At 45.3% G+C, this 12,802-nt stretch overlaps 2 protein-coding genes across 27 annotated transcripts in view; both read left to right on the top strand.

Annotated features, from left to right (window-relative positions):
- The window catches only part of LOC135909139 (protein sax-3-like), a 462,790-nt gene extending 455,312 nt beyond the window's left edge, over window positions 1-7,478 (top strand). For all 7 annotated transcript variants that reach the window (XM_065440957.1, XM_065440960.1, XM_065440962.1 and 4 more), the window contains 7 exons: window positions 203-554; window positions 2,311-2,418; window positions 3,366-3,560; window positions 4,261-4,368; window positions 4,481-4,591; window positions 5,081-5,210; window positions 6,633-7,478. In XM_065440957.1, coding sequence (XP_065297029.1) covers window positions 203-554; window positions 2,311-2,418; window positions 3,366-3,560; window positions 4,261-4,368; window positions 4,481-4,591; window positions 5,081-5,210; window positions 6,633-6,660 — 1,032 coding nt within the window. In that variant the 3' untranslated portion in view covers window positions 6,661-7,478. The remainder of the gene's footprint in view (window positions 1-202; window positions 555-2,310; window positions 2,419-3,365; window positions 3,561-4,260; window positions 4,369-4,480; window positions 4,592-5,080; window positions 5,211-6,632) is intronic.
- Window positions 7,479-10,420: 2,942 nt separating this feature from the next.
- LOC135909165 (uncharacterized) overlaps window positions 10,421-12,802 on the top strand; it is a 465,689-nt gene continuing 463,307 nt past the window's right edge. For 15 of the 20 annotated variants that reach the window (XR_011513888.1, XR_011513886.1, XR_011513887.1 and 12 more), the window contains exons 1-2: window positions 10,421-10,581; window positions 10,639-10,768. Coding sequence is in view for 8 of the 20 variants with exons in the window: in XM_070536963.1 (XP_070393064.1) it covers window positions 10,547-10,581; window positions 10,639-10,768 (165 nt within the window). In the remaining 12 variants the exon portion in view is untranslated. Of the gene's footprint in view, window positions 10,769-12,802 lie in introns of all 20 variants that reach the window. The other 5 variants (XR_010566622.2, XR_010566623.2, XR_010566619.2 and 2 more) reach the window with 1 other exon arrangement.

Below are 12,802 nucleotides of genomic sequence, written 5' to 3'. Positions count from 1 at the left end.
TTTGCGTGCAGGCGACAGGGAAACTGAATTTTATTGCAGTCTAATGAAGCACTAGTAATAAAAGGGCGCACATGCGTGTTCTAACTTTCCGGTACCCCGATTTGTCTACTGTGAGCCTGGCTTTCTGCGCCAAAAGTTTCTGTTATATCTGTGCATATCTCCATCTTTGAGCACATGAAATTATGCTTTCTTTCTCTTTCAGATAAGCGGAGCGCAGCCAATGTCCAACATGAGGGGAGCCCATGGTCCGCCTCGAGTACAAACACATTCTCCAAGAAATACTCTAAACCAGTCCAGCAACAGTCTTGGGAGCTCCTATGCAGACTCCTACCAAGGCGTACCGCCGTTTTTTCCCAAGGGACAAAGGTCCCTTCTGATGCCGTTGCAGCCTCAGCAGTCACATCAGCAACAACAGCAGCAGGAGCAGCAGCAGCTATTCAGCAACCCTTTCATAGACCGGGGAGTGCAGTCATCACTGCCATCACTGATAAATGAGCCACGCTCATCGAACCGTACTACTGAACCAACAGGAGTTCGGTTCGGCGCCAGCCAAGGTCAGCACAAACAGCACGTTTATAAAAGGGTCTCTTGTAGCATTTCTTGTTTCTCAGTGAACTAAAGGTGGTAGTATATTAAACATACTAGTTATGTCTACAGCGAACTTTGTTTACGTTTCTTAAACAAAGTATTAAAAATATCCAAAGGAAGCTTTTGCATCGGCTGTATGGCATAAGTGCTGTCAAGAATGCCACCATGTGGTGTAACACAGAGAGCTGCAACTGGTTCTGTATTGAGTTTGACGCGTAGGATTCCTACCAAAGCTAGTTATGTGCGTTAAGTGTGGATATGAAAAAAATGTCGCAGTTTCGCCCGAAAGGTGAAGCATCGATTGGGACAACAGATTAGTATAGAGCTATGCGCAGTAAGGGTATTAGTTTTATCGGCAGTATAATCTCGTCAACATTTGCTTTCCAACTGAATTAACAAGCACGGTAAACATAAACACATCTCACTCGATAGCCACAGAAACTCATTATCAAAACGCCTGAGTTAGGAAGCGCGGCAGCTGCAGCGAGTGAATGGACCTTCATGCTGCCTCTCTCTCGCTTCAACGCGAACTGGGCGTCGAACGCACAGCGCATACTAAGCTACCAGCACTCGGTGCCCTTTGTCCACATGGCCGATCGCTTTCAAGCGAGGCCTCGCCGTACGCAGCAGCCGCCAAAGTAGAACACCCCATCCCTGCACCCCCCCCCCCCCCCCACCCGTCCCTCCCTTCTCGCCTGTGCCTCGCGCGCGACGGAAGACGGCGCGCTTCTGCCCCGTTCACGCTGAGACATTCGGCGTCTGGAGCGGCGCCCAGTTCGGCGGAACCCAGTTCGGCGGCGGCGAGATCCGCCGGAATAGCCCCTTCCGCGCCGATCGCTCCCGTACCGATTTTTGCGGCAGCTGCCGCCGGATTGCCTCGCCGCCGCGCGGCGCTGACCAATCGGGGAGCGCGAAAGAGAACTTCCAAAGATGGCGGCCGAGTCTCGCGTCATGTCGCAGTCATCAAAGTCCGCCGCAACATCCACATCCGAAATGCTGATCGAACTGGTGCGCAACCACCCAGTCCTCTACGATAAGCGCCACTTGAAGCACAAAGACAACGTGCAGAAGGAGGACTTGTGGCACAACATCGGTCGCGAGATTGGTGGGCGAACCCACCAACGCCACTGCCGCCGTCTCTTCGGCGAATGCTTCTGCGCGTCATGCATCGCCAGAAAGGTGCTTGCCAACAGGCCGAGCAGTACTGCCTCTTCTTGCTCGGGGTTCATCATTGTCTTTCCAAGCAATGGTGGAGACGCGCAACATAAACACACGAACTCGATGCGAGCGGAGACAACTGCTGCGCAATTTCGAGCCGCGCGAACATCCGGGACATCCCGCGCTTGATTGGAGGTTAGCATTTTATGGGACAGATGGCGCTGTATGTCTTTCCGGCGGCGCGGTCCGCAAGCAGTGTGAACTACGCGATTTTCGGCGGCAGGAGAATTCCATTCGCTGTAGACGCCGGATTCCTCAGTGTGAACGTACCATTCCTCTCCGGTTTCCTCCCTCGCCCGCGCGAGATTGAGCCGCAATCGTTGGGCGATGCTTGCAAGTTTCACTCGCACATACAGCAAACGGCCCGCGGGGACGATGTTATCGTGCTTGAACTTTATACAGAACATCACGGTGACGGCAGATATGCGCCTAGAGTGTCCTTATGATTGCTATCGCAATGAAACGATGATGTCTACTCACCGCAGACGTCATTTTTTTTCCTAGGCTATATCTACGAATCCGCAAATGCTGAGTCGGATGTGGAACTGCTGACACGGCCACGATCTATAGAATCCAGTGTTGCTGGGGACACAGACTACGCTCCAAGCCATGGTTAGTGAAACAGTGAAAATCATTTTGTCGTAATACTTACGGCATAAATACGGCAACCTCAGAATACTTTCGGGAGGGTGTCTCCATTGGGAACAATGCTCTAAATTTTCTTGTCGTGTCAGCTATTGACTTATGCAGAATAGTGGGATAATTGATTTTCTCGGGTTGTATTTGTTATACCTTTGCTTTAGCATGCTTAAGATGTTCATTCGGACCTCTTCAGACAAATACTACTACTGTGGCATAATTTTGGTCTATTTGATTTTCTTTTAGAACCGAGAACGATTCCTCTTTCAGCCTGGTTGCTGGCCAGAAGCCCGCGCCTGTTGAAAGTTTAGATGGTCCAGTAGATCTAAACATTTGAGTGTCAGGGAAAAAAAACACACGAAGGAATTAGGGATATCTGTTGAAAGAGCGCCGGTGACATCCATTTGGTTTTGCTGTGCTCGGTTGTTTCGTATCCCCCTGCTGCTTTAGAAAACTAGAAGTGGTTTTGTACTTTTGCAAGAAAACTGGTGAACAGAAGCCATCCAGCTGTGGCGCCGTCAGTATTTGTATTAACTGTGCTCGCCACATATTGTGCAGACAGTGGCGTCCGTGCCTGCCTTGTCGGACACGCCTTATTCTATGTTGGAGCACATTTGCTGAAACCTGACACCAAGGGCTTGCCGTGTGCTAAGCTGAGACCTGCACTACAAATATTCAGACTACGAAGGAAGCGTTGCAGATAACTAAGGACGTACGTCTGCATATTCATTGTTGGAATACTCATATGGGCTAAATTTACATATCGCGTTGCCACTTACGCGATAATTCATTTGAATAAGTATAGCCCAACGTGCAAGTGGAACATATATGGTGTCTTATTGCTGAACGTTACGTGACTTCTCGTTCAAGGCTTTCTATGAGACGGGCTCTTAAAATGTGCTGACTGCATTGTTACACAGCGCCATCGTGGACCAGCACTACGGAACAGAGCAACAGCTCTTGCACAAGCGGCCGCTCCAGCCGCGCCAGTTCCTACGATGACCCTGTCTACAATGAGGTGGATTTCGTGAGCGCAGTGGCACGAGCCGCGCAGAACGCTGGGTTCCAAGTCAATGGCTCTGTCGTCTCCACAACAACGCCAACACCCGAGCAAGGTCAGTTCTTTATCGATTTTCAAGAAAATACTGTATAATTTAGCGCCGAGTTTTCTAAAACTGCGCACAAGTGACGACGTGCTTTGGCAATAGAAAGTGGCCGCAATTCCGAAAAGCAAATGAAGAACCTCTGCTTACTGAGAAGTCAGTCATTTGCACATCAGGCTGTTTTAACAAGCAGACTCTGGATACAGGGTGTTTGCCCTAGGGCGCGGGCTCAAATCCCGGTGATGGCGGCCGCATTGAGATGTAGGCGCAATGCAAAAAAGGCCCGTGTACCGTGTATAGCAGTTGGGTGCGCGCAAACGAACCCCAAATGGTCGAATAGAAGGAAGGTTAAAACTGCGTGAAATAAATCCCTTAATTACAGTATGAGTCGTTAGGTAATCAATCAAAATTTTATTTAGGCATTTTTTTCTTAGTTAGTTGATTATGCATTTATATTTTTCGCTGAAGTAATGTCGGCCTGTTTGAGTAATTAAGCTGAATAAGTATAATGTATGCTATCGGCCGCAGGCGGTTTTTAAGATTCCTGTACGGTCTAGAGAAAATACTCGGCATAATAATGCGTGCAATAAACCTTACGTCAGTATTAGTTGAGCCAACAGTAAACCCTCGTTGTGAATTCAGTGGCAGAATGAAACGCTTGCAATGGTTGCTGTATTCGGTGTAAGTGATGTACGGTCTCGTTCCTCTCTAGGTGCCAAGCGCAGCTTTCATGAACGAGATCATAACCAGCAAACTCAAAAAGTCACGAACTTGCCTATAAATACGAGTAAGACGCTGACACATCAAGTGAAGAATAATGGTAAGTATGAAAAAAAAATAGTAAAGGGGCAATAGGGAGCGGGAAGAACGCGCCGTAATATTCAATGAACTGCAATACCTATGTTATCGCATATTTTTTTTTTACTTTCCAGAAACCAATCCTCAGAATCAGCTTTTCTCTCTAAGCCTGCCTAGTCAGAGGACGTTAGGGGACCAGCGTCCTCAGCATGACGAAAATAATCAGCCTATGCAAAGCAATGATGGTAAGAAACATTAGGTGGACCATGAATGTTCCGCATGGCTGTATACCTAGAAGCGGTTGTTTTGCAGGAAGCGGTAGGAAGCTATTTCTTCATGGGGAATAAGCGTCAGGTTGTCTTCCAGTTAAAATTTGCGGGACACCGCGGGCGCTAATATTAAGGACAGCTGGGCAGCAAGGAAACAAAGAAACAATTGAACTGGAACGTGACTTTGCCTTTTATTAAAAAAAAAACGCAGCTCATAAGATCCATTGGCGCAAAGTGGAAGATAAGAATATAGTCGATGAGCCTGTATATATATACATACATATATGTATATAATAAGCATGATACCATATTAACCGTTACAACGAAACTGATTTTTTTTTTTTTTTAGTCACAGTGTTTTTCCTGGTGATATCAGTGAACGCCAAATAAAGATGTAGATTATTACGTTGTCGGCCATTTATGTGCCTTGGCATTGAATTCGCGATTGTCTTTCTTTCTTTGCAGGGGCGCCATACAAGCCGCCTAGCTTCCACATTTACCATGATCCTCCGCACCTGATGACACCTCCAGGCAGTGGAAGAAAGCAGTGGAGAGCAGTGAGCAGGGATGGAGAAGTTAGCGCCCAGGTCATAAGGTAAGCAGGGCAAAGCACAGCTTTCTTCCCAATAAAAGTTCAAGTGCATCAATAGTATCGCACAGCGACGTTGCTTTAAATGTAAGACGCCTGTTGGACGGTAGCGAATTTATCGTGAGCATGTTTAGCAGAAACGCTCGCCTCTGAACCATTTATGTATGGAGAGAGAGGCATGTTATCGTTTGTGGTCGTGCAAGAATGCCGAAGTTGGGCCCAGCGAAATCGTGAAACATTTGGGACGGAACAGATCGTAAAACTGAAGCAGGTGTAAACACAGTGCATTAACAGTGTGAACACCAGAGGAATGATTTGCATTCATATGAATTGGGAAAGGTTGTGCTAAGAGTTTTTCCCATTCACATTTGTGTTGCTTAAGGCCCGCATACTATAATGTGCGCGCATGCGAGATAAGAATACACCGTTGGTTCTGTTTGTAAGCTAGCACTACAACCATTGCAAAGGACTATTACTACAACTGGAATACTTGTTTGCTGTAGTTAGATGCATTTTAAGAAGAGTACTCGAGTGAGGCTTACATTCAAATCAGCATTATAACATATTCAGTAGCGACGTAGCGGTAAATGCGGGACAAATGCGTTAGCATTATGTCGCACCTCTCTGAGGTTCCGGATGCATGAGTAGAACCGAGTTCACAATATTGCAAAGTGTTCTTTTGGAACTCAGTCGACACACGTCTTGAACCTGAGCAGACCATCATGAGTTGCTATACATATATATATATATATATATAATATATATATATATATATATATATATATATATATATATATATATATATATATATTATGCCGGAGAACTAGTACATAAAAGATTTGGTGACATTTGTTGTGCAGGGATTGCCTGGACAACCTTAGGGCTGGTCTACAGCTTTCACCTTGTCCAACATGCTGGCTCGGGAGGGGGGGGGGTGCGTAGGCAGTTTAGCATATAGATTGTTTGAGTTCACGTCTTCGTGGCTGTCATGTTGGGGTAGTAGCTCGTCGTGGAGCTGCATAAAAATAAAAGTGACAGCAGTACAGCCACGTCTTGCAGCGATCGACAAATCAATAACAGTGAGAATCTTGGAAAAACTTGCACAATCGAAAGCAACAGAATGTACGCGTGCCTACACCGTGGAATATGGAATATGGAATATGATGCACTGACGTCATTGTGACTACTATTTTTGTATACTAGCATGGCCAAAGCTATGTACTGGACGCTATCTATTGCTTTTTTGTACTAACAGCGCGAGCATTGTAGTTAACGTATTTATCTTTACTTTTTTTTTGTCGTAACCTCCCATAAATTGTCGCACTGCTTTTCTGTGCTAACAGTGTGAGCAATTATCGTACGTATATATATATATTTTCTGTCGTAATCGCCCATAAATTCTCCCATTCTTCTTTTTCAATGTTGCAGTGGACATTTGTACCATGGGTCTACGTGAAGAGAGAACTTTCACCTTTCTTCAAAGAAAAGAAAAAAGAAAGATTCCCCAGTCACGTCGACACACAAAGGCGGCCCTGCATCAGGACCGCTGATCAAGGTCCTGCCACGTACGGATGCAAACACAAGAAGTCGGCGGATTTGAATGCCGTGTGAACGTCGATGTGACTCGCCAACCAAGTTCCTTCCGTTTCTGTCAGAGAAGCAGCTGACGCTGTGCGACCAGTCCGTCAAATTATGCAAGAGGATGTAACGTGTGCCAAATATGGAATGCCATATGCAATAATTAGAAAAATCAGCAGAAGCGTCTGGCAACTAGACTGGCCGTCGTGTACCACAGGACGCTGGTGTGTGTGTGTTTTTGTGTGCGTGCGTGCTTGTGTGTGCGTGCGAACTTAGCAAGAAGTGTAAACAAATATATGTGGATTTATTTGTTTTGTAGATATGCAAGCGTGAACGAGAGCGCGAGCTTTTGTATGTGTTGACTCGAAGACTGTACAGCGGTGGACATCGTCAGCGCCTGGCTCACTCTTACTCGTGCTGCCATTTCGGAGCATATCACTGGACTGAGCTCTGAATATTGTGATTGTTGAGGGGGCGCTGCGGGACACTCTTCCTAGGTAGCGCAGCTTTTGCCGATGTCTTCAGTGGTCACCGATTCATGTACAGACAACTGCATGCTTTCGTATGGGCAGCGTACCCGGACGTTTTCTTTTAATTTATTGTTGAAGACATTACTTAATTTTACTTAAGAGGCGTGTACAAACAAGGCAGAAAAAAGTCACAGAAATAAAAGTCACTATTGTTTACCTGCTGAAACTCGGTCAAGTGCGTGTTTGTCAACAGCGAAAGTTGTCCATTCTGTTTTTTATTTATGTTTCGTATTTAAACGAGCAGAACGGTGAGTTTTTTTGCTCGTGATTTATTAATTTTATTTCATGTATGCTGTGTGCCCCATCGAATAGCATTTCGGTACTTCCTTACGCATCTTTAATCTTCCCCAAGAACGTATTGGCCTGTTACTGCTCTCTCTTCATATGCGTAAGTACTGTGGTTGGTTATTATCATTTAACGCATCTTGTTGTCTTATTACTGTTGGCAAATATTTAATTATTTAATTATAACTTTATAATTGGGTGGCGCAGTTTATTCTGTTGTATTCCACCTTTTACTTTGCTACGAAACATACAGGTAAGTAACGTGAAGGAAGGAAGGGATATGAAGAAAAAAACATAAGATGTTTATAGCTTGTCGATGTCAGATGATTGTCATTATTTTACGAAATCTCTTGTGTTCGTTTTGTAAACCATGCGGCAGTGCGGGACATTGAGCAAGTTGGTGTTCCAGGGTTTCTGAAGTGCGAAACAGCGCAGCAATGCGGAGACAGACACGATGAAAACAGCGCTTGCGTTTGCTCCTTTCTATCTGTCTTCGTCTTGTTGCGTTGTCATGCAGTTAAGAATCTTGCATTCCATGCCATGGGGGGCGACATGTTCATTTTGACCATCTCGGGTTTTTGTACGTGTGCCCAATGCAATATACACGAGGAGCCACATCAACCACCGAGCACCACGACAATAACATAAAGAGCAAGAAAAAGAAGCTATTCGCTTTAAAAGAAAGGAAGCTAGAATTTTTTACCCTTGATTCGCCTAACTCAATTAGTGTGAAGTTCAGCTATAAGCCCAGAGCTCCTTGACAGGTTTACAGGCTGAGACATAATATTGAGAAGCATATAGCTTGCGGTGCACCTGCAAACGAGACATGTAAAACATAAACCAATTCACGCGAGCTTTTTGAACATATTTTTACTCGCATGCCGAGTAAGGATTACCGCGGCAGAACAGGACTTTGTGGTGCCTACGCCCTGTTGATTTCCCCACAACTACACAAAAGATAACTTCATAGTAACATAGTTGTGCTAAACCTACACATTTTTTCGGGGTAGCAGAGTGATTTTACCATTCAGGTATTATTTGTTACCTTACGGGGAGCACCTGTGCCATAATGTTAATAATGCTTCGCTTGAATCCAGCTTGTTCGTTCGATCTGCTCGGATACCTCTCCTATGTTGTCGTGCGGTGGATAACCCAAAATGCGTTAGATACAAACAAGACTGGCCAGTTTTCTATCTCACAATCACTGTTCGCCTTAAATGTGCGAAATCTCCAGTGAACGTGGGCCCTACTTTTCGATAACGAAAATAGATGTCATAATTGACTTTAGTGCGGAATGCATTGCAAAAGAACGTTTTACTGAAAAAATGCGTTGATGAACTTGATGAGAAGTTCGACGTGTTGACCAATAGTGGTATTACAAACACGCTTTCTTAAAGACATCTGAAGGTATCAAAAGGCACAACTAATTGTAGAGAAGATTCTTTCTTGCTCTCGTAAAACAATGAATTTTGAGCCCAATGTAAGCAATAAGCTGCTTTTTGTGACGGGGGTGGTTACCCTGCCATGGCTTAAAACATTTTTTTAATGGTCTAGAGTGTTTCGTTTTATGTAGTGTCGTTGAGCGGAAATATGGGCGGGAACAAACGGAGTGGACAGGACAAACGCTCAAGTTAGTGTCCTGTGCACTCCGTTTCCTAGCGCCCGTATTTCCGCTCAACGACACTACATAATTCATCAACTGGCCCAACTGCCTGCGCTTGTGAACTTCGTTTTCTTTTAAGTTTGCACCTGATTTCCCGAAAAGAAATCAAGTTACGAACACTCGTTAAGCGTCAGTAATAATTCGTGCGTGAAAGGGTATGGAGATGTAGCAACATGTGCGGAAGACATTGCGAAATGACATAGTGTGCATGAAAAACCTTTTGTGTACTTGGTGACGGTATATACTTGAGACATCCCTCGCAGTACAACGAAGTAAGGAACGCTGTAGATGATGATGCTTGCTCCTGACCATGAAAGCTATCTGTCATGGGGCGATATATAAAAGAGCAGTAAAGTTAAGATTCATGTATAATTACGCCCCAGTGAATCATGCAATCCATCTCAAGTTCTCATCACACGAACCAAACAGATGTTCGGACAGTTAGTCGTCATAATTGTCTGGACCTCTTTATAATGCATCACGAGCAGTAATATTCGAAAGGGGCAGTAAAACTAGAAGAAAAATTGGAATTAGCCATGATTAAGCACCAATGGGCATCCTTTAAGGAAAGGCTTTGTGAGAAGCAGGTGAGTAGAAGGAAAGGCTCGAAGCATCGCGAACGAACGATACGTTGATCCAGGTCAGAAAAATATGGTTTGGAGCTTTTGAAGAAAGTTCTATAACGTACGGCGATCAAGGTCCTTTACAGTATTTCTCACAATTTCTTTGTGCAACCTGTAGCACTTTTTGGATTCTTAACAAATGGATTGGTATGCGTGATAATTAGCAGACTCTTTTTCAGACATTACCATAATTTTTGTTCAGATACTTGGGGACTGGCACTATATAGTCGCATTGAATAGCTCTCATCACAACCGTCTAGCGTACTCTTTTTCCGGCCTAAATTTAAAGCATTAGGAAAGGAAGATTCGCGAAGCGCGGTGATCGGTTTCCGCCCGTCGCAGCACTGTCTTCATGCGCGCTGCGAATGAAGAAATCAGATTTGCTGAACGAAACGGCAGCCACATCCAGCGCTTTCTTGATAAGAATAAGCCTGCACGCCCGTACCATCACGCGAGCTTGACGTAACAATACGGTATCACGTGACTGGTTCCGGTCGACGCAGGCGGGCTAGCTAGTTAGCCTCTGCCTCAGCGCAGCGCAGACAAGGCAGACAGGGCGCATGTTTCAGAACGGCATTCGTTTTGAGCCGTGCAGTTAGTTGGCGTGTTTGCATCCATGAAAGCATTCGGTTGTCCACCGTCTGCTACGCTTTCACGCGGAATATGAAAGCCACCGTGCCCCGTTTGCGTAGTGCACAGTGAGTGGTCGACGAATGTTCCTTTAAGCACCTGCATAATGCAACAAAATGCCGCAGCTCTCACCATAGACGTTCTGAACCAATGCTCGCTCTGGACAAGCATCGCTCTTCGCTCGTGCCTTTCTCCTGGCCGCACTACTTGATTTGTGCTATCAGTGATCTACACTCCAAGCTCGGTCGTTCAAGGGTGAGTAGTGCTTTGGTCAATGTGCTTTGTTGCTCCCGAAGGCACAGTCTCATTACTTCTAGCGCTAATGAAGTAATTACGTTGTTGCTGTTTCGGTACTTTTGTGCACAACAAACCTGAATACGACGTCCTCCATATGACATAGGGCGTGCTTATAGGTTTTCGAAGGCATCTGCTTGCATGGTCTTTCAATGTGACGTAGTTATGAAGGTTCTCAAGTATTATCACCTTTCTCATCTGGCGAGTTGAATAAATAACTATACTGGTAGGCTTCTCGTTGCCTCGACGTGCCTTTTGCGTGTTAACAGGTAAATACATTTTTACAACTTGTACATTGCTGGTGACCCATTATGTACTGAGGTACCATTTTTCGTTCGTTGTGCAACTTCGCTTGCATAAAAGCTTTGTTAAGTTTAGATAAGTATAAGAAGGTCTCCGCAGTTCAAAGAAAACCAGAACTGCCTTGCTATCCCCACCTCTGGTTCCTCCTTTCACAGGAGCCTAAGCTCGCAACCTCGAGAGGGTACTTCCTTCTAATAAAAGATGTATTTATGGCACTTAGTGGGCAGTTAGTTAGGCATTTTTGAAGGGTTTAGGTCAGGATCGAAACACTTGCAGTACGCAGCACGACGTGCCGACTTAGTGCCGTAAGTGCATATGTCATTAAAACGAAGTACCCTCTCAATGTTGCTAACTAAATCTTGTTGAAAGCCACCTGATCTTATCACACATATATATATATATATATATATATATATATATATATATATATATATATATATATATATATATTCAAAAGCTGCCCATGGAGTTCCGCTTGTTTGTTTTGCTACCATTGAACATATTGCCGAAGGGGACAATGTCCAGAATTACTGGGTTTGCTGGCTCGGCGGACGCGTAGAAGAAATACACATACAAAAACACACAAAGGGATACCGGCTGTATTCGAAGCTGTCACGTACGGCGAATGTGCGTGCGGTGTGCTTTTTGCCCACCAAATACACCCGCATGCTCCGGAAGATCACGCGACCGAGTTGTCATGACGATGGCTGGGAGAGGTCCATTGGAATGGAATCGTTACATGTCTCGGCCCTGTTTTGCCGCTGCATTGCTTTCGGCTCCTTCTTCATCGCCTGACTATCACTTTGCTTATCGGGCCACTGAGTGACCCGATAAGCGAAGTTATGGTGAAGTGATCTCCAGGTAAAGTTGCAGAGCGTTGGATCACTCAGCCGAGATCAAGCGTCGCTAGAACGCTGCGTAATTTAAGCACCCGATACCTAAGCTGGTTGCGCACCGTGCATGCCAGTGAGGCGCTAGAGTGTGTGAAACTTGCACTGATGTCTCCGGTGCGTAGTGATGTTTCAGGGCAGCGAAGTCATGAGCAAGCGACAAGGCCCGATAAGCCAAGTGATAGTCAGGCGATGAAGAAGGAGCCGAGAGCAATGCAGCGGCACAACAGGGCCGAGACATGTAACGATTCCATTCCAATGGACCTCTCCCAGCCATCGTCATGACAACTCGGTAGCGTGATCTTCCATTTGGTGGGCAATAGGCACACCGCAGGCGCACATTCGCCGTACGTGACAGCTTCGAATACAGCGTGTGTTCCTTTGTGTGTTTTACCAGGTGTCCTGAGGGCGACCCTGTAGTGTTAATTATCTGCCCTGAAAGTTACGGACCTCCGTGACACGAAATGTGTGGGTTGTCATCATTCACGCCAGTAACACAGCGTAAATGTTTCTTTTCACTGCGCTTGTATCCACTCACGTGCTTCTCATCACAATATCTTCATACCTGTGAAACAGTCTTATTATGTAGCTGCACATAATAAGATGCCGAAGATACAAACATAAGATTACATTATCAAACGATTAAAAAAAACAATAGCAAAAAAAGCGCAACAAGCTCACTACTATTTCTATGTAAATCTTTTTCTATAGCTTCCATTGAGCTTGTTCCTTTCAGTGCTTCCCCGTTCTTTCACCAGATGATATACGTCTTCCGTGGCACTTCTAGTGGGACCGTCAGCGG

This window comes from Dermacentor albipictus, chromosome 4 (assembly GCF_038994185.2).
Source record: "Dermacentor albipictus isolate Rhodes 1998 colony chromosome 4, USDA_Dalb.pri_finalv2, whole genome shotgun sequence".
Classification (NCBI taxonomy): Eukaryota; Metazoa; Arthropoda; class Arachnida; order Ixodida; family Ixodidae; genus Dermacentor; species Dermacentor albipictus.
Note: the sequence above shows the minus strand (reverse complement) of the source record. Positions and strands in the feature narration are given on the sequence as shown.